Below are 21,593 nucleotides of genomic sequence, written 5' to 3'. Positions count from 1 at the left end.
AACAGCCAATTCTCGTAGTCGATCGCCGCCGGACGCCATATTGTCGTGCGTCTCTTTACGTGAAATTTGTCCGGGGAATCGGTCAGTTCGTTTTTTCGATCCCGTGTATTGTTATTATGAAATACATTGTGCGCACCGTGTCATGTTCTAGTATTGTGCGTGCAAAATGTGCGGTAATCGTCTGAACAGACTCGTGTGATGGCTTGTGACCGATGGAGGGTAATCGCTTCGATCTTGGTAAGCATCTCGGCGGCTGTCTCATCCGGCGCGCACAAAATGGCCGACCCGCCATTTCCTTCCGTTATGATATTTCATCGCGTTATTGTTTTTCTGGTGCCTCTGGTAGCTGCTCCGCACATTTACGTTGTAGGAATTACACTTTGTGTACTATTTTTTCACCGGATTGTCGAAAATCGAGTCGGCGATACATTTTTATCAAATATTAATTTATCCCGCCTATTATTATTATTTGTGTTATTATTGAATTTCTGTTTTCAAAACATAACCTCTAATCTCTAGATAAAATTAAATTTTGTTAATTTATTATTAAAAGGATTAATTGTCTATTAACTTTGTTGTAAACTCTATCTCTTACTGTGCTTCTAGTTTTCAAAATTGATTTAGGATCGTAAAAAACTCACCCTAATTCCTATTTGCTTAACCCTATTTGGAGGGTAAATCAACATGTGCTTGTTATTTCTGTTAAAAAAGAATATTAAAGAATATTTTTTAAAGGTTGGTTAAATATTGGTTCTATTTTTTATTTTAATATTCAAATATTATAATTTAAATTTACAATAATTTAACTAATCCTATTGAGCAATAAGTACAATGGTTCTTTTAAATAATTTAATAACATACTCTTATTAATATATGATAATGCTTAATATTAATATTTAATGCATATAATTAATTATTCCGCTAATATAAATTCTGATTCATTTATATTAGGCGTTTTAAATATTTTACTATGGATTTTTAATACTTTTATTCAAGTCAAATTGTATTACAATTTAATTTAATAAAATTTTGTTTGTTCTTTTTTTTTTTTTAATATCTTCCAGTTTTGTTCTGCGCTTACTTAAATAATAATTGAATACTTTTATACTTATAGTTAATAATATAATGTTGATGTCTACCAAGAATCATACAAACGTTCTAAATTTAATTTGATAATAAAAATTGTTATCATAAAATTTCATTGTATTGAATTAATTTATTGTTTTGCTTTTGCCTTAGATAAACTAAATGGATAACCCAAAAGCGATTAATAATTGTTCAGAACCTAAAATCATTTATGGCCACTGCTTCCCAACTGGGAGCTGGGACCATTGATTGTCACAAACATAATAAATATGATGGGAATGGCCATCAGGTAAATAATTTTTAATTTTGTATTTATAGTATTAATATTAGTGTTCTTTTCTTTTTTAAGTAAATATTTAAAAGAGATTCCTATCACACTAATTAAAATAACATTTTAAACCTATCTTAAAATTGTCTTTCATTCATTCAAAAGGTTTATAACAGTTATTGTATGTTCATATTTCTATTAAATTACTGTTTACTTAGTTTTGATAAGATATGTAATCACTTAAATTCATCACTAAATTGTATCACATAACTTTTAAGATAAGAAAATTATCTAACATATTTACTCACTATTTTTGTTATTTTATTTAAATAAAAATTAAATTTAAAATTTATAATGTTAACAATATTGATTAATAACTTATATCTTTAAAATATTGTTTTTAAAATTTTAAAATAAATTTTGGTTATTATTTTCCATTTAAATTAAGAAATTTTTCATAAAACAAAAATATCATTTGATTTAAAACTTTCATGTTCTGTTAATATTTTTTTGGGACATGATAATATATTATTTATCTTATTTTTTAGGTGACATCTGGTGTAAATTTTATACCAAGTAATTGTGATAATCTAATTGGTGTAAATGGCTCAACAAATGATGTTGAAAACACCAGCTACAACTCTGACCATGATGATTCTTTGGATAGTCAAAATCAGAGTTCAAGAAAGCGTAAATACTCTACAGAATGTATGTAATTAATTTTATAGCTATTTAACATAACCCGCAGACATTGTTATTATTAATATTTTTTTTTTCTGGTAGCAGCCAAAGAGTTTGAAGCTTTGGAAATGTGCACTTCAGCAAAGATTAAACGTACTTGTGAAATGGTGTTTGAACAATTGGAAACTGTACGTGCAAAGCTCGCTCAATCCCAACGAGAATTGGACGAAGTACAGTCGTTGTCGAAAATTCATGATTTCATCCCCGAAAAAGTTGAACAGGTATTCAATGATCAGCATGTATGGTCTATGGCGAATGTTAAATGTGATGACGAACCTCTATTCAATGGGGATCCATTTGCCGACCTTAAACTGTGGCTGGACAAACAAGCGTCCGAACCACAGGAAACACATGTTCCAATTTCGGACACTAGTAAGTAAAAACTTAATCAATGTATGTTATATTAAAAATAAATGCATTGTTATATATCAACAAATATTTTCTTGTACAACTTTTTTGAACATTTTATGTTATCTCTGATAAGAATTTCTTATTTTTGATTTATTATTCTCTTTATTATGGTTATTTAAATTTTTAGAATCCAATAAATTAATATCTCCTAATTCACCTGCTGAAGAACTTCCTAATTCAACTCATACACCTCGGCAGTCCAATGAAAATCAACCTGATCAAGTATTTGAAAGAGTGAAATGGGTTAGTTGCATTATAAAGGTTTTTTGAAGTTTAATTTTTTTTAATTTTTTTTTTTTTAATCAATATTTTATTTAGGAAGCACAAATAATTCAAAAAATCAATCAACTACAACGTGATGGTTTGTGGAGTGAAAAAAGACTGCCTAAAATTTATGAACCTCCAAGGAATAAAGCACACCATGACTATCTTTTGGAAGAAATGCAATGGCTTGCTACTGATTTTGCCCAAGAACGCAAATGGAAGAAAAAAGCAGCTAAACAAGTATTATTTTACATTTTAAATTGTTGGATCTAAAACAGTTTTTTAAACTTTTTACTTAAATTTACTCTTTAGTGCGCTAAAATGGTTATGAAGCATTTCCATGAAAAAAAAATCGAAGCTCAAAAAGCAGCTAAAGCATCTGAAATGCATCAAAAGCGAATAACTGGATTTATTGCTAAAATGATAAAAACATTTTGGAGTAATGTTGAAAAGGTAAGTATTATAAAATAATTTAAATTAAAAATCAATAACCTATGATTTTTAAGAAAAAATATTTTTATATAATTATAAAATTTTTGTTTAGCTACTTTTGTTCAAACAATCAACTAAATTGGAGGAACAAAGAAAAATAGCATTAGATGAACATTTAAATTTTATTGTTGATCAAACTGAAAAAATGTCAACATTGGTTGCTGAAAGTTTAATGAAATCTGCAAATAGTTCTTTAATTACCACAACACAAAATTCACCTACAGTTTCTGATGGTAGAATAAAATTATTAACTTATAATATATTAAAAAATATTATTCTACATTTTTTTTAAATACAATTTAGTATTGGAAAAAATAATTTTAATTATAATTGTTTTTATCTGTGATATTAATATAATCAAAATTCTTATTAGGTAAAATAAATACTTTTCATTCATCTTCTGATGATGATACTACTACTATAGATCAAGACAAAACACCTAATGCTACAATTGATTGTAAAAATAATATTGATATGATAAAACAAGAATCAAAATTATCAATTGATGAAATCGATAAAGAAATACCAAAAGCTTTAGAAACAATAGAAAAAGATGAAGCTGTTGAGGAGGTTTGTGTATATTTTTATTTATTTTTTTGCTTTATAATTTAATATACTGTATTAAATTGTAGATACCAAGTGATAAAAGTGAAGACGAGGACTTTGAAGCATCAAATTCTAGTTGGAGTGATGACGAAGAAACTTTACAGCTTGCTGAAAAAGAAGATGGCCGAATAGATCATTCGATGGAAATTGCTGAATTAGAGGTACTTTGAAACACTTGTGTTATAAATATTTTATCTAGTATATTCATTTGTTTGATCTTTTTCTGTTAAGTTACATTAATTGTATACTATACTTGCCGACTAATGTTTTTAGCAAATCAGTTCTTATTTGTATCATTAGTTAGTCTTGTTTCTTAGATACGTGATTTTTGGTCTATTTATTTATTTATATTGAATTCTCTTATATTACTGAATTATCATTAAATATTGGGTACGAATACAACAATTTGAAATTCTTTTATTATGTTAATAAAATAATTTCTCATGTCTCATGTTATTGTTTTATACTCCAGGCCAAATGTACTGATTATCTTTGATAAGCCTTTATTATTTACCTATATATTTTAACTGCTATTTAATCTTTTGTTTTATTTGTGAAATAGGCTGAAAATGAAATGACTATTGAACAACTTTTGGCAAAGTACAAAGTTCAGTTACCAAATAACAAAAATCAGTCTGATGATGCTGAAGAAAGTAGTCAATCCGATCACAGTACAAAAGAAGAAATCAATTCTACCGATATTAGTATAAAATATTTATTGCGTAAATCTCCTAATAAAATGGTAAATTTTTAAATTTTAATACATCAATGTTAAATTTATGACATACTTATAATTAAATTTTTAAATATAACAGCTCAATGGTACAAGTGACTGTAATGCGGACAAAGAAATAAATGATGTGACAGCGTTAGCTGAAAGTATCCAACCAAAAGGAAATACATTATCTTCTACAAGTGTAAGCCTATAAATTAAAATAATCTTTATATTATATTAATTTTATCAACAACTTTTAGGTGGTTACTAAAGTTCCCTTTTTACTAAGAAATACGCTTAGAGAATACCAACACATAGGCCTTGATTGGTTAGTTACAATGTATGAACAAAATCTAAATGGTATTTTAGCTGACGAAATGGGTCTTGGTAAGACTATTCAAACCATTGCTTTACTAGCTCATTTGGCTTGTGAAAAAGGTATGTTAACGTGCAATGTTTTTAAATTTTAAAAAATGTATATTTATTATATTTTTTTTTTATTTATTCTTTTTATTTTTTGCAGAAGATTGGGGTCCTCATTTAATTGTAGTTCCTACATCTGTAATGCTTAATTGGGAAATGGAAATAAAAAAATGGTGTCCTAGTTTTAAAATTTTAACTTATTATGGTTCTGTTAAAGAACGAAAAAATAAGAGAGTCGGTTGGACTAAGCCAAATACATTCCATATTTGTATAACATCATATAAATTAGTAATAACTGATCATCAGAGTTTTCGAAGAAAAAAATGGAAATATTTAATTCTTGATGAGGCTCAAAACATAAAAAATTTTAAATCTCAGCGTTGGCAGCTCTTATTAAATTTTCAATCTGAAAGAAGACTGCTTTTAACAGGAACGCCTTTGCAGAACAATTTAATGGAGTTGTGGTCCTTAATGCATTTTTTAATGCCAAATTTGTTTGCATCTCATCGAGAATTCAAAGAGTGGTTTTCAAACCCTGTTACTGGGATGATTGAAGGAAATGCAGAATATAATGAAAACATTATTAAAAAATTGCACAAAGTTTTGAGACCTTTTATTCTTCGAAGATTGAAATGTGAAGTTGAGAAACAGTTGCCTAAAAAGTATGAGCATATCATTATGTGTAGATTATCCAAACGTCAACGTTATCTGTATGATGACTTCATGTCAAGAGCTAAGTATGTTTCTAACTTTGTATTGATTTTTTTTTATTTAAGACTTGAAAGTATATTGACATTTCTTTTTATCCAGGACGAAGGAAACCCTTGCAAGTGGTAATATGTTAAGTGTTATCAATGTTCTAATGCAACTTAGAAAAGTTTGCAATCATCCTAATTTGTTTGAACCTCGTCCAACTATTTCTCCATTTCAAATGGAAGCTCTCACTTATACAGTCCCTCGTTCTATATTTAATGTAATGGAATATGATCCCTATAATGTAAGTAATTCCATATTATATTATAATGGATTCACTAAAAGTATCATAACAACTTTTTTAATACATTCTTGTAGGAGATTGATTTAAGTTCTGTTAACTTACTGTTTACAAACTTGGAACGGTTAATGAGTGCGTGGGCAGCTCATCGTTTAAAACGTTATCAGTTACCAAATTGTGTATATGAACAATTTGAAACTTTACCTGATACACCTATAAGACTTCCTAAAATTAAAATGAATTTTAACATGAAGCTGCCCAAAAACTTAAATATCATCTCTAAGGTAATTATTATTGTTATATTATGTATTAAAGTAAGTTGTTCGTCCTTTGTCTGAGTTACAAAGAGTTAGTTATTTCAAGATGTATACTTTATATGAAATTTAAACCTTAGAATGGGCAAAGTAATAATTTTATGTATGAATCTTGTGATATTAACAAAACTTAAAAATGTATGATATATTTTTTAGATTAATTTATGCAATCCACAAAATAAACTAGTTAATGTCAGACTTAAACATAATTTACCAATCGTAAAATTTTTAGCAGAAAAAGGAATAAGAGGTGAGTTTCCATTAATTGTGTGATTTAATTATAACCCTTTTCTTAATTTATTGATTTTATTTCTTAAAGATTTAAAACTGAGATCAATTGATAGTAATATATCAAGACTTCCAGCATATACAAGTATGAATTTTTATTTATAACATATTCATTTTTAAACTTATAAAATTAATTATTTTAGATATATTATCATTAACTCCTAAATTAAATCAAATCAAACAATATATAAATGAAAACAAACACTGTGATCCTATTGTGGTAAATAATCGAACAAAACATGTGCCAAGTCAAGAACTATTAACTTCTATTCCTAAATGTAATGGTTCGATACAAGGTTAGTTATTAAGTAATCTTATTAAATAATAATCAGTTATTTGAAAAATAAACTATTTCATTTTTGTTCCTCTGATGTTATAATAAGTATCAAGCTTATAATATTCAATTTGATTTTACAATAATATCTTCCTATAGTTCTCATTGTGATTAAGCCATATTATTGTGTATAGCCTACAATAACTGCCTAAATTTTAGTTAAGCGCCAGTCATGTGCAAAGTAACACATTCTCTTAGTGAAATAAATATACATACATAGTTTCAAATCTACTACTATTACTGAATGCATTGTAGATCAATTTTTATTCATATGAATACTAATTTTTGCACCAATGCTATATTATTATGCTAATGTTTACATCTACATCATCATTTATTTGTAATTTTTGATGACATATACGGTATTTAGCAGATAGATTGAATTAATTTAATTTTCAGTGATTATTCTCCATATTTATTTTAAAATTTGCTAAAAAAAAACTATATTATTGTAAGCAACCTATTGTATAAAGTATAGGAGTTCCTGTGTCATTCTTGCAGTTGTTGGTCTGTGCCACCTAAAAATATAACAAACAAAAAACTTTTAGCTTTTGTTAGTAATGAAATAAATATACGATTACCATCGATGTTGCTGTATACATGAAGGGTATAGTGTGATTAAATGATTTTGTTACTTGTACTCTTTTTTTTCAGCACTTGGTATATTTTTGTACAGCTTTTAGGAATGATAAATTTACAGATTTTCAATTATTTATTCATTGTCTGTAAGCAATTAAAATTTTTCTACCCATCATAAGAATTGCTTTATAATAGAAAAATCAGTTTGTCTAGAATAATGTTGTAGAAATGTTATAATGTATACATTTTCATAATCTTTTATTTTGAAAGTACACCTGCTTAAATGAAAACATTAATATTTATAAATTATGTCAATATAATAGTTATATATTTTTATTTTTTAAGGTAAATCAAATTCATATAAATATATTAATGTTGCAAATGAAAGTGTAACAAGTGTACGTAACAAGAATGAAGTTTTAAACAACTCAATGTTTTCAAAAAGTTCATCAGTATATAAACCTGCGCCTTTAATAGAATCTAATAAAGAACTTACTGATAACATTATTTTCCATGATGTAAGTTTTCATATATTCATTGGTTCATCTTGTAACACTATAATATTTGGTTTTAATTTTTCAGCCAATTTGGAAGAAAAACGAATTTTGAGGAGAAAATTAAAAATAAATCATTTATCATTTATAAATAACAAAAGAATAGATGGTGCTACAAATGTAGTATATGGTCAAGATTTAAGAGACTTCATAAGATTCGATGCATCTTCTGGTCATGTTGGTTGTTCAGATTCAGTAGAAAGAAATCCTTGGCTTTGGCTTGGTTCCAATAATGTATTATCTGTTGTTGCTCAGTATTCTGCTCATATACAACGTATGTCTTATATGACTGCAGTTGCTTTGTCAGAATCAGTAAAAACATTAGATAGTAGAATGAAAGAATTACATGATTCTTTTGAACAATTTATTGTTTATGTGCCTGCTGTTCAAGGAAGAACTCCAAAAACTGAATTTCAATTTCTTCAAAATGATTCATCGTTATTAGAAAAAGACATAAAACCAACTTTAAATGCATTGCATCCCATTATTTCTGCCATGAGTGTTTTATTTCCTGATCAAAGGCTTATCCAATATGACTGTGGTAAATTACAGTCACTTGATTATTTGCTACGTGAATTAAAAACGGGTCACCACCGAGTACTTATATTCACTCAAATGACAAAAATGTTAGATATCCTAGAAGCATTCCTTAATTTTCATGGGTATATTTATTTACGGTTAGATGGTACAACAAAGGTTGAAACTCGACAGGTAAACTTAATAAATTTATTGTCTTTTTTTTTTTATTAAGTAATAACTTGTTTTTAGCTTTTGATGGAGAGATTTAATGCGGACAAGAGATATTTCTGTTTTATTTTATCAACGCGCTCTGGCGGTGTCGGCATTAATCTCACTGGAGCGGATACAGTAATATTCTATGATAGTGATTGGAATCCTACAATGGATGCTCAGGCTCAAGATCGCTGTCATCGTATCGGTCAAACTAGAGATGTTCACATTTATAGGTAAAATGGCTTTTTTTTTTTTCAATATAATTTATTAAATTTGCATTGTTTTTCTTTAGGTTAATTAGTGAAAAAACTATTGAAGAGAATATTCTTAAAAAAGCTAACCAAAAGAGATTGTTAGGAGACTTAGCCATAGAAGGTGGTAATTTTACTGCTTCCTTCTTCAAGTCTGTAAGTATACATTTTTTTGTACTCCCTTAATTTATTTCTTTAAATTGTTAAAATCAATCTAATTAAGCTACATATTTTTTTTCAAATACCTTATTCTGTTTCATTTATTGATTATTGTGGTGTTTAAAATTCCTATTTTATTCTTATTATTTTTAGACCACAATCCAAGATCTTTTTCAAGTCAACACCACTGATGAACAACGAAGTGTTCACATATTGGAATCTGAATTTTCTCATTCTCATAGTACAAGTGATGGTGATAGAAATGCTATTAATATATTTGAAACGGCTCTTGCAGCTGCAGAAGATGAGACTGATGTTGTGGCAGCTAAAACTGCCAAAGAGGAAGCAGTTGCAGATTTGGCTGAATTTGATGAAGCTATCCCTATAGTAGAACAAACTGATGTTAAATTAAGTAAAGCAGATATGGAAGTTCAAGCATTAGAAAAACAGGTATTAATGAGAAACCCTTTTTAAAATAAATTATAATATACTGTCTTGTAATTACATTTAATTTTGTTTTTCAGTTGATTATATTTTTAAATATTTATGATACTAATCATTTTAAATTATTTGGCTTTCTCAGTTATCGTGTATTGAAAAATGGGCTATAAGACTAATGGAGAATAATGAGATGGATTGGGCAACTAAGCAAGTAGCTGCTGCTGAAGCAGAATTAGAACAACAAAAACAAGAATGGAAAGTAGAACAACAACAAGCAGCTAAACGTACAGAAGAAAGAATGAATCAGAAACGTAAACTCCCGGATTCTGAGGATGGAGAAGATGATTCTGTGGATTTGACATTCATCAATAAATTTCAGGTTAACAAACGACATAGTATTAGAACTAAAAACATAGGTACTAGTAGGAAGAAAAAAAATAAAAATTCTACTACTAAGAATACAGAGAAATGGCACTTAGAAACAAAACCGAAGAAGTCAAGCAGTTATGGTCTTAGACATCAGCGATTATAAACTACTATTTTTAGATTTAATGTTTTTAACTTGTTTTGTTCTCTCCCAATAGAGAAGTTTTTTTACCTTAACAAATTATGGTTAACATACAAGACAAGTTAGTTTTCATTTTGTAAACAACTGTACATTTTTATATAAATTAAAAATATATTTAATTTCATGTGTTATGGTTGTTTTTCTTTTAATGTTTCTTGATAGCTTCTCCACAAGGTTGGGCTCTGTTTTGGTGTCCCTCATTAGAAGCAAACTCTTCTCTAGCTCTCGCAGTGCGTTGATTTAGAATTTTTATTTTTATCTAAGTTTTTAAATATAATTTTATACTGACACTAGTATTTCATTAAAAAAAAAAGAATATAATTTTACTAAAATTGGAAATCTTAAGCCGATCGTTTTTTTGTTTGGTCTGGCATAGAGGTTGTCACCAAAACACAAGCCCCTCCTTGCCAGTCCAAACAGGACTGGCAAATGAGACTATCCGAAACAAATAAAGAAAAACATCGTATCGCACAGAGAGCAAGAGAAGACGACTTCTGATGATATGATGATGCTGACAACTATTATTAAATAAAAGGTAATAAATTGTTCAGCAAATAAAAAAAATGTGTCTTAAATAGCATTTAAGTTAATAATGTATAAATGCGTCATAGCACAATTGTGCTAATAAATAAAAGTAAACCTCTGTTGTGGATTGTGGTCATCTTGTCAAATTTTGATGGCGATTTCTTTCAACATTTTAATACAATTAAGATATTAATATGATCACAGTCATCATCAATCATACAAAGTCTGAACTTATGCTTCTCTCACTAATTTTAAAGTCAAAGTTGCCTTATAATAATATTTTTAAAAAAACAGGCAGTTATGGTATAGATATTTTCTTCGCCCATCATAATCTTCGAATAAGAGTATTCTTTAAAATAATATTTATCTAATTATCTATTGAAGAACAAATTAATATACCACTATATACTTATTTTAAGTATTTTCATATTGCGATTAATGTCTTAAATTATTGAATTATTCAATAATTCTTAATTTTTTAAATGTATTTACGAATTCACCAATTTTTTTGTGTTTGTGTGCTTTTTTACTTGCAAAAATGAGCTTTGATTGGTGTTGTGTATTTTCAATTACATAAAATGTATGAACCATTAATTACACAATATTGGCCCCATGACATTAGTTTTACCAAACTAACGTAGTAGGATGCCATTTGGGCCGCAAGTTGTTTTTAATGATTCTACATAAAATTATGATCCTTGTTTACAACAATAAAATAAAATTATATTGTAATCGTGCTCGCTTAAATTAGAAATTTAATCTACGGCCAACTAGTTTTAAGGGTTTGTCTTCACTTTTTACTTTAGACTTACTTATGGTTCACTTTCCAGAGATTGACAAATAATTGTGTATTGTCTTTTTGTCATCAATATATTTATTAAGGGGATTGGAAGTGGTGATTTTCTGTCTTTGTCTTACACATGTAGAACAAAAAAATAACTATACGGGCCTGAAAAAAATTAGGGTACTTCTAATTGTTAAATTTAAAACATGTAAAGATGCTTGAATTAGTTGGTATACAAGTTTACTTTTCATCGGTCAAAGCGTATTTTTAATGTATTTAATAATAAAAAGTGGCAAATTTATAAAATTTAAAATATTTATTTTAAATTATAAAACAATCAAAAAGTGCTTTGGCTGATGCAAAGTAAACTTGTATACCAATTAAAACGTCTTTACATATTTAATCAAACAACTAGAAGTACCTTAATTTATGTCAGGTGTATAGCTATATTCTACGGGTGTTATACAAATACAGAAAATCACTGCTTTTAATCTCCTTATTTTGAATTAAGTGTTAATAAACAGTTATCCACAATAGTATGAAATTTTAAAGATATAGTAGTTTTGGAAGGTACAATGATTCAATATGTGGTTATATACTGATTATTTGTATGTGCGTTTTGGTTAAATGATGTAGTGAAAGATAGATTTTATAAGGTTTTGATATTCCAAAGAAGTTTTTAAAAGTTCAATTTGATGAAATTAAAATATTACAGACCATAAATTTTGATTCAGAATAATGTAACAGATACAGAACATGCTTATTTTTGAAATAAAACATTAGTCGTATTTTATCTGAAATAAACAAATCTTTAATTGCTTAGTCAAAAACATCATTACACAATTCCTATGCTCATTAAAAAATATATAAAACCCTCTTTTTTTCACAAACACCTTCTTTGTATAAAAAGCCCTCCCACTCCCCGTCATTTTTTCCTGTGTTCACATTTAGTTGAAGAACACTAATTAATAAATTAAAATTTTTTTTTGATAAGTTTATTTATCAGAAAATTCCAGTTCTATAACACCATATTATCTAGTTAAATTTTTTTGCTAATACAAGTCTGAACTCTTTAATTACTAATTCATTTTTTTTTTAAATATTATTTGAATACTTCAAATAGGTTTTTTACACCTTATCAATCTAGCTATTGTAAAACCCTAATACATGGACTTACCAAAGGTTTTTGGTTGTGGAATTTTGGAAATTCATATCTAGTATTGGTTTTTTTTTTTTTTTTTAAATCATAGTTTCTAAGTAACAAAATAATAGTGATTTTAGTGCATAAAATGTAGATAAAAATGTTTTATTTTCCTTGATATTTAGAATTTTACCGTGATATGTTATATTCAAGACGTTCTTTAATTAAATAAAATATTTATTACTTACCAGTGGCGTAATTACTAATTTGTGGTGGTGGTGGGTTAGTCGTCCCCTCTTAGAGATTATCATCGATCAATGTTTTAACAAATAAGAAAAAAAGCTTGATTTCATTTTATAATTTGACTATTAATATATATATAAATATATAATAATCTAATAATCTTTTCATACCCCCCCCCCTCAAAGAAAAAAAAAGGTAACTATACCATAGCAACTTACAATATTTTGTTTCTTTAATTCAATTTTTTTAAATATAATCTATAATTAATGTTTTCCTAGATATTTAGATACAATATTAGATGTTTTTAGGTTATGAGGTATCTGGCTAATTTGAATCAAATCTGTTTTTTTCATATCATACTTGTACCTATATTTTAATTAACACATAATTTATATATTTAGTTTAATACTTATAAATGGATACTGGGTAGATACTTTTTGATTAGGCCTTGTAAATTCTTCAATATTAAGTATTTGAGTTTAAATGTAACTATGTTCCGAAATCTCTATAACATGCGATATAAGTCCTTGGTTAAAAAATTATCCCTAATATAACATTTATAAATACAATTTCATTCTAATATTTTTGATAACAAACTTTTTTTATTTAAATACATTGTTTTTGCATTTGTTTTAAAAAATTTTTGTATTACTTGAGGAATAATTAAAAATATGTCGTCGTAGACAGGGTTACCCGAGGGCCCTACCAGGAATTATTTTCTGAGGCCCAATAATTTTATATTGTATTTTTGGGTAATACAATACAAGGGCCCAGGCAGAAATCCTGGCCCTCCGACCCAGATCATAGAATTTCATAGCACCATAAAATTTTATAATGATATTATAGTAAAGTAATAGTATTATTAAAGTTTTAAACACATTTTGTTTTTAATGGTTTAATTTTATAAATAGTCTAGAAAATGTTCAATAAATATATTGATAGTTATATCAAACTATTAGTGATATGGTATTTTTTTTAATTTTAAACTTTAAACTTTTAATAAATATATAAATAAATTAAAAATGTAATATTTTTTTATGTAGCTACAGTGAAATGTTAATACATTTCAATGTCAATATTCGTTAATATATTTTTCATAAATCCAACTTTTTCAGAATAGATTTAGTTAAAAATTATTTATATTTTATAAACTTATAAATCTCTACCATGAACTGACGATAATGCAGATTGATCATTTCTCTAAGTTTGATAATAATTCGTTTCATTATAATATTTAAACAAAACACAAAATTGGTTCCACTGAACCAAAATTTACCATATTGTTGTTTATAAAACTCATGACATGTGTATCTGGCTTAATTTTAAGAATTTTTATATATTATGATATATAAACTCATCTATTAATTAATTTTAGTTGGATGTTTGTTTTTTAAATAATTTATTATAAATACATATCTAACAAGCATCAACAACCATACAATAAATTATTACTTTTAAGTATAATAACTATAAATTCATAGATTACTTATATTCTTTAAGATTTCATTCCTACTATTAAGTACTTTAATCCCTTTTTCACTTAAAAAAATTATTAAAAAATTACTTGTGATTTTTAATTGAAGCTCAAAACAAAACACTGGTTAATGATAATAGTTATAATAATTAAGATTAAGTTAAAATTTCAGAAAATTAGGTTTATTTATAAAATCATACAAATCTACAACATATTAAAAATTTGATATGAACATTGAAATAATTGAACACAATGTATTGTGTCATGAAATATACAGTATTTTTTTGTGTAGAATTATGTTACTTTGTTGTATGTTAATACATGTGTTTATTGAATTCATATTTATAGTCAATTAGTTTTTTATATAATCCTGTACATTTTATACTTAGATAAATTTAAAAATGATGGAATTAAATGCAATACTATTTAAATAATGTTCATCTGATCTTAAATTAATTCTTGAGTATTATTTTCTATTTTTGCAGATTGTTTATCCTAATCTTGGCTCAAAAAAATCTGATGTACCAAAGGTTAGTTGACTTAATTATATTTACATGGGAAAAAATGTACTCATTTTAATCCATTTTAAGAATTTAATCCTTGGACCATGGTCAGGAGAAAATGAAATCTATCATGACCCATTATACTTCAGTCAGTATTCTTATATACCAATGACAGAAGCTCAACTACCTCCCATGCCATCTGCTCGAAAACGACCAAGAACTGATGTCACATTTATAAACAGTATGTAATCATTTTCTACATTTTTTAACTACTATAGTTACGATTGTATTATCTTATTATTACTATTTGAGTACCCTCACTGTAACTATTAAAAAATATTGATATTTTATTACCAATCATTCCCTATCAACTAAATTGATTGTGTATCTTTGTTATTTAACTTTTTCTTAACACAAATTATATTACTAATTTTATTTTTATAGATCGTTCAAGTTTACCTGTGTCATTGTCCTCAAGCACTAAATCAGTATATGGAACACGCGATAATAATGCTGGTGAATGGAGACCTAATGAAAATATTTTTCCACACTTACCTCGATCAATGTTTGACCGAGCTTCTAGTGCATTGCTCAAGATGCGTAATGATATACGTATTCAGCGATATCGTGGTATTAATAGGCCCATGACCATGACTTTAGCGAGTTTAAAACCACCTTTACCAGCTCGACCTGTTCCAGAACCACCTCATGTACCAGACTGGCTTATACATGAAGATTATGCACTTCTGCAAGTATGTCATTGTAATTGTTCAGTATTATTTTTGATTATTTGTAATTTCTGTTATACTCTTTATATTTTGTTCATTATTAAGGCTGTTCAAAGAGTGCAAGAAATGACATTGAATTTAGTAATATTATGTCCAGCTCATACGCCTAATTGGGACCTTGTATCTGAGCTAGTTAATATGATGTCGCGAGTCTATAGATCTCCTAAACAATGTAAAAATAGGTAAACAATTATTATATTCTCCACTGAAAAATTTATTAAAAATAATTTTATTTTTCAATATTTTTGTGATTTAATTCAATTTTAATTTCTATTTCTTTTATTATTATTAGGTACGAGTCAGTGATAGTAGCTCGTGAAGAAGGTCGTATGCTACAGGAACAATTACTCAAAAAACAGAAAAAAGTAACATATGTTATTAATTATATTATAATTTTTTACAGCTATTGTATTAGTAAAATAGCAGTTGGTTTTACAAATCATTTTCTCTATTATTTTAGAAAATTAATCGAGGATTACGTACATCACAGATATATACAACAGATGGGAACCGTACACATACTCAGCTACTTATATCCCGTTTTAATGGCTTATTGTCTGTTGCTGCTAAACGACAACCTCTATGTCGAACCAACAGTCAATATGTACCCAGCCAGTCGGCAAATACGCCCTTAATTCCAAATGCTAGTCACATCGCAATATTAAAAGAAAATTATGATGTAGACTATAATGTACCTTTGGGTCCAATGCAAGTAATAAGCCGTCGTACTGATCGTATGATTAGGGAAAAACAACAACAACAGCATACTGAACCAACAGCAGTTAGAGTGCAACCACAGCCACAAAATGTAAAATCTATTCAGCTGCCTAATTCTTTACCTCCAGCTCAAACTGTTAGTCCTGTACCAGTTAGACCCTCTCCTACGACTCAACATCGAATTATTATGAGTTCTCCATCACCTATAGTTCAAGTAACTAGTTTTATCTCATTATATTCACATAATGTGGATTTTGCTTCATGATTTTTTTGTTTTATTATTAGGAAGCAAATATACAAAATATACCTCAGACTAGTCCTAAAGTGGTTCCAATTCCAATGTCTGTACATTATTCAGCTGCGGTTCAACGAGCACTTAATTTCACTCAGGCTTCTATTGTAACTCAAGCATCTTCAACTACTGGAAAAGGTATTACTAGAGTTGTCAATAAATTTAAGTATAATTACTTACTCTTACTCTGAATGATGACTATGTTTTACTTCACTTATTTGTTAATTACAAATGTTTTTTTTTTGTATTAATTTTCAGTAGTCACTACTATGAACAAAACTATTACCCAATCTCAGATCCAAATGTATCGTCAACAACAACAAAACATAGCTAGACAACAACAAGTTAAAATGGTTAGTGCTCGTGCTACCAAAACGTCTACTGCCAACATCATACCCGTCCAAACATCTCAAACACCAACTACTATTAATGTTCGACCCAAAAACACATTAAATACTAGGAATATAACTGACACTGATGTTACAAATTTTATTAAAAGACATCAATTATTACAACAAAAACAAGCACAAACTGTTACTGTTCAATCGCCTATCGCGACCGCAGGACCGTCAATAGTTAAAACATCTGTACAAAGTCTGATGCTTTCAGCCGGTGCCAAAAATGCTATAAGTGTTGCTACTGCTACAAAAAACATGAATCCTCAACAACAATTTCGACATCTTACTCTTCAGCAGCCTATGTTAACTCAGAGAAAAATTCCTGCCCAAAAAGTTACTCAATTAAGTCAAGTTGTGGTAAATATTTAATGAACAAAAAATAAATTGGTTTTCTTTATTTTTCATAAACTAATTTCATTATTTCATTATTTATAAAAGGTGGCCGGTAAGACTGGAGTTCCAACACAATTAATTGTTCAATCAAAGGGTGTACCAAGTACAATGACCATGCAACAATTACAGACTATGATGAAACAACAAAATATCCAAAATGTCAGTGTAAGTATCTACAGAATAAAATTTTGAAGTCAATTTATAAAAATAGATATTTTAAATTTTGAACTGTATATATGATATACAACTAAATTCACTGAATTAATTTATTTTATCTAATAGCTTATATACTATTAAAGGTTGACTAAAATTATAACTTTGATGACTCCACACTTATATATGTGTTGTCTGTTTTTCAGATGTATAACAAAGCACAATAAATTAATGATCACAGTAATTCATTTTATTCTGTTGTGTATAGAATTAGTATAAATTGATATAAATTAAAATTGATTCTTAAAAATATTATCTAGGACATTTCTGACACTTTTAATTTTGAAGTATGTTTGATCATTACAAAAAAATATTATAATTGTGCTATGGGGGGAGGAGCGACATTTTAATGATATTACAAAAAACTGTCACAACTGTTTTTGGGATATTTAAAATATTCTGAACACATCAAATCTGATATATTTGAGCTAATTTTGAAAGTAAGAAATGTGAATTTTTATATTTGATAACTTACAGATATCAATAAACATAATTTTATCTAATCTAAAATGTGGAAAAGAATTGTCAAAGTTATTGATGATTATTGCCTTTGAAGAGTATTATTAAATCATCTTCTGTTTTCTGACTTTTCCCTTCCATTTACAAAACCTGCATTAAATATAATTGGGACTCAATTCACAAATTATTTATTTATTAAATTATTAATAATAATATGAAACACAATTAACTTAATTCTCAAAACCAATATGTGTGAAGAGTATTGGCAGTATTCCGGCTAAGTATTGTAATAACTTTCTTTATTTTTAAATATGCACTACTAGCCAATTTTATGTTGTTAGTTTTAATATCAGAGTGAAATGTGGACGACTAATTATTAAAGTTTAAGATAAGAATATTGTCTGTGTTGGTTTTTTTACAATATTTTAATTTTTGAAAGAGATAATTATTTCTATATTGTAATATTTGTCTATTCATAACTTACTTAAACATAGAAATATTAAAAGGAGATAGATGAATGTCAAATGAAGGCTAACATCACAAAAGTAGTATAGTTCAAAACAAGTTTGGTTTGTGTGAAATAACTGATAGCTGTCTAAGACTAAGACAAGTCACAAGACACTACATAAATGGCATCCATTTAATGCTCATTTAAGCAGTGGTTTGTTTAGTCTATTAAAACAACAGTTTTGGCTCTTAAAGCTTACTATAATTTTCGTTAAAAATTTTGTTATTTTTAAGGTATTTTTATCTAGAAAAATTAAGTTCTGATTTCATAATCTTTAAAATATCAATCAAAATATTGTTTTTTTGTAAAACATTCATTTTTATTTTGTGATACTATATTTAATTCAATGTATTGCTGTTTTCAAATTGTTTTATTTTATTGCATAATTAATCATTTTTTCCATGTTATATATATTTATAGGTTTCTGGTGCTAATATAACTGCAATGCAATCAAATTCAAATGCAGGTCAAGTCATATCTCATGTCATTGCAAAAAGTCATGGACAATCTTCTAGTATTGGACTAACAAGAGTACTACCAGTAGTTACAACTCAAACTTCATTGAAACAAGCAATTCAGGTATTATAACTGTTATAAATTAGAGTTAGTTTAATACTAAATATTATATTACCATGTTAACACAGTTATAATTCATGTTACTGGTATTATGTGTCTTTGGGTGCTATTTATGGAATTGCTCAGGAATTTTTACCCATCATATATTAATACAATTTATTTTTTTAAATACTAACTTTCTTAATAATACAGAAATATTCCTGTAAAGATTTTCTAATTTCTTATTTTTATCTTAATTTTAGAACTAAAATAACCTATTGAACTAGTTTATTATTTAGGAGTATTTTTAAATGATTCTATAATAAATTATAAATAAAAGATATTTAGAAATATTTTCTTAAAAGTTAATTTACATCCAAATATGAGTCAGCTGATGAAAATTTTACTTAAATACTAAATTCTATGATTTTCTGACTTTAAAAGTATTCTTAATATTTTAGGTGGTTAATCCAGTTCAAACATTAAGAACATCTGGTGTTGGAATTGAAACAGCTCGTTCAACATTACAACCATGTTCTTTGACTAATGTATTTAAAACTACTGGAAATCCTGGCCATTCTTCTAACATACTATCTCAGGTTTGAAAATGCAATGTTTATTATTTTAACAGAGAATAATGATTATTTTGAATTACCTATATTTATGAAAATTTATTTTTTATATAATTTGCAGCTTAATAAATTAGCTTTATTTTTATTTTTTATAATTAACATAACAATTTTGAAAAATATTTGATGTTAATTTTACATTTTTATGTGACAACTTTATAATTATAATTTCATATTTAAAACTACATAAATATATTCTACTTCTCCTTACAAAATTTAATTAATATCTTGTCTTTCAAAACAGTAAAAAATTTATTTTTTTCAAAGATGTTATTTATGAATTACAATTATGTAAAAAAAATTTAATATCTTGTCTTTCAAAACAGTAAAAAGTTTATTTTTTTCAAAGATGTTATTTATGAATTACAATTATGTAAAAAAAATTTTTTCAAAAAATTAATGTTGTTTGTACAAGTATTTTGCATTTATAAATTTTATAAAGTAATATTTTGCAGGTTGTATTTCAACAAGGTCAGCAAATGTCTGTACGTCAAGGTCAATTACGTGTACAAAGTTCATCAGGCCAAACTGGTTCTATAGTTGCTGTATCTATGGCTCCTCAACAACAGCAACCTACTGTATTGACCATACCTTCTTCACCTAATTCACATACACCACGCACAACTTAAACAACGTAAACAAATATGATTTTAGATAAATTATTTTTATTTGGGTTTTGGTTCACAATAACCTATTGTTTTTTTTTTTTTTTTACCATTAACAGACTAATTTTGAGCATTTTTTTGACCTTTATAAAAATTGTTTCAAAAAGAAAATTATTGTTTTCAGTTGTATGTCAAAGAATAAAAATTTTTAACTTTTTATGGTGTTAATTTAAATTTTTATTTTATTTGTAGATCACATTGATTATTTAATAAATGTTGTTAAATTTCTACGTACAATTTCATAAATGTCCTACGTAATTTTATATTTATGTTTATACATACTTATTATGTATTATATAAAAATCTGTAATAAAATTAGATATAGGCTGTTACCATTATCGACTTAAATAATAGCTGATGTTAAAAGTACCTTATAACAAAAGATAATTTAAAATAGTATTAAGAAAAAATGTTAATTTTAAATTTTAATGGTCTTTTTTTATGTTTTTTTTTTCATAAAAAAGATAATTCACTCTAGATATTGTTTCAAGTGAAGTTGTGACTGTTACGCTTATTTTTTCCTTCATAGAAAATACTCTGTATAAATTTAATAATAAAAATGTTGAGGTGCAATTAATCATTAAATCATGTGTATTTGTATTGATTGAACTTGATAAATTAACATAAAAATGAATGTATATAAGATGTAAATTGCACCAAAATGAATGTTGTACAATTTTAGGCTCTTGTATATAATTTTGTTGTATATTGTAATTTTAATCAATTTTTTTTTTAATTTGCAATTGTAATCGTAACATTGATGTTGTACATGGTCATTTTAATTAACATTCGTGATATATAAACTGTATATAATTAATATAGAAATTTTTTTTTATATAACTTGTTTACTTGAGTTTTGCTTTAATTCCTATATAGCAGAGGTGGCCAAACCGTGGCTCACATCATAGATTTTTGCGTAACATTTTTACAAAAAAATTTTTTAATATGAATTTATGTATATTTTTTTTTTACATTTTGGCTCTTTTATATTTATTAATATATTAGGTGGCTCGCGAGTTATCGCTGGCCACCCCTGCTATATAGTAGGTGTATTCTTCTGTTTACTTACTTTAAATAATTTACCTG

The 21,593-nt window shown here is 26.8% G+C and overlaps 1 protein-coding gene across 1 annotated transcript; it reads left to right on the top strand.

Moving 5' to 3' along the window:
* Positions 1-21,486, top strand: LOC113547986 (helicase domino). The gene is made up of 37 exons (XM_026948596.1): positions 1-237; positions 1,240-1,375; positions 1,903-2,062; positions 2,138-2,467; positions 2,634-2,749; positions 2,825-3,010; positions 3,083-3,223; positions 3,315-3,495; positions 3,636-3,832; positions 3,895-4,029; positions 4,431-4,610; positions 4,684-4,785; positions 4,844-5,021; positions 5,107-5,743; positions 5,817-6,003; positions 6,078-6,284; positions 6,471-6,564; positions 6,634-6,687; positions 6,746-6,898; positions 7,861-8,037; positions 8,098-8,780; positions 8,838-9,034; positions 9,094-9,208; positions 9,365-9,661; positions 9,795-10,031; positions 14,873-14,917; positions 14,978-15,131; positions 15,335-15,642; positions 15,724-15,860; positions 15,971-16,043; positions 16,139-16,609; positions 16,681-16,825; positions 16,946-17,442; positions 17,524-17,643; positions 19,079-19,237; positions 19,675-19,812; positions 20,298-21,486. Exons 2-37 carry the CDS (start codon positions 1,298-1,300, stop codon positions 20,469-20,471), a joined length of 7,443 nt encoding a protein of 2,480 aa, XP_026804397.1. The 5' UTR covers positions 1-237; positions 1,240-1,297; the 3' UTR covers positions 20,472-21,486.
* The last annotated feature ends 107 nt before the right edge of the window (positions 21,487-21,593 follow it).

The sequence above is a fragment of the Rhopalosiphum maidis genome, chromosome 4 (genome assembly GCF_003676215.2).
Source record: "Rhopalosiphum maidis isolate BTI-1 chromosome 4, ASM367621v3, whole genome shotgun sequence".
Taxonomy (NCBI): domain Eukaryota; kingdom Metazoa; phylum Arthropoda; class Insecta; order Hemiptera; family Aphididae; genus Rhopalosiphum; species Rhopalosiphum maidis.
Note: the sequence above shows the minus strand (reverse complement) of the source record. Positions and strands in the feature narration are given on the sequence as shown.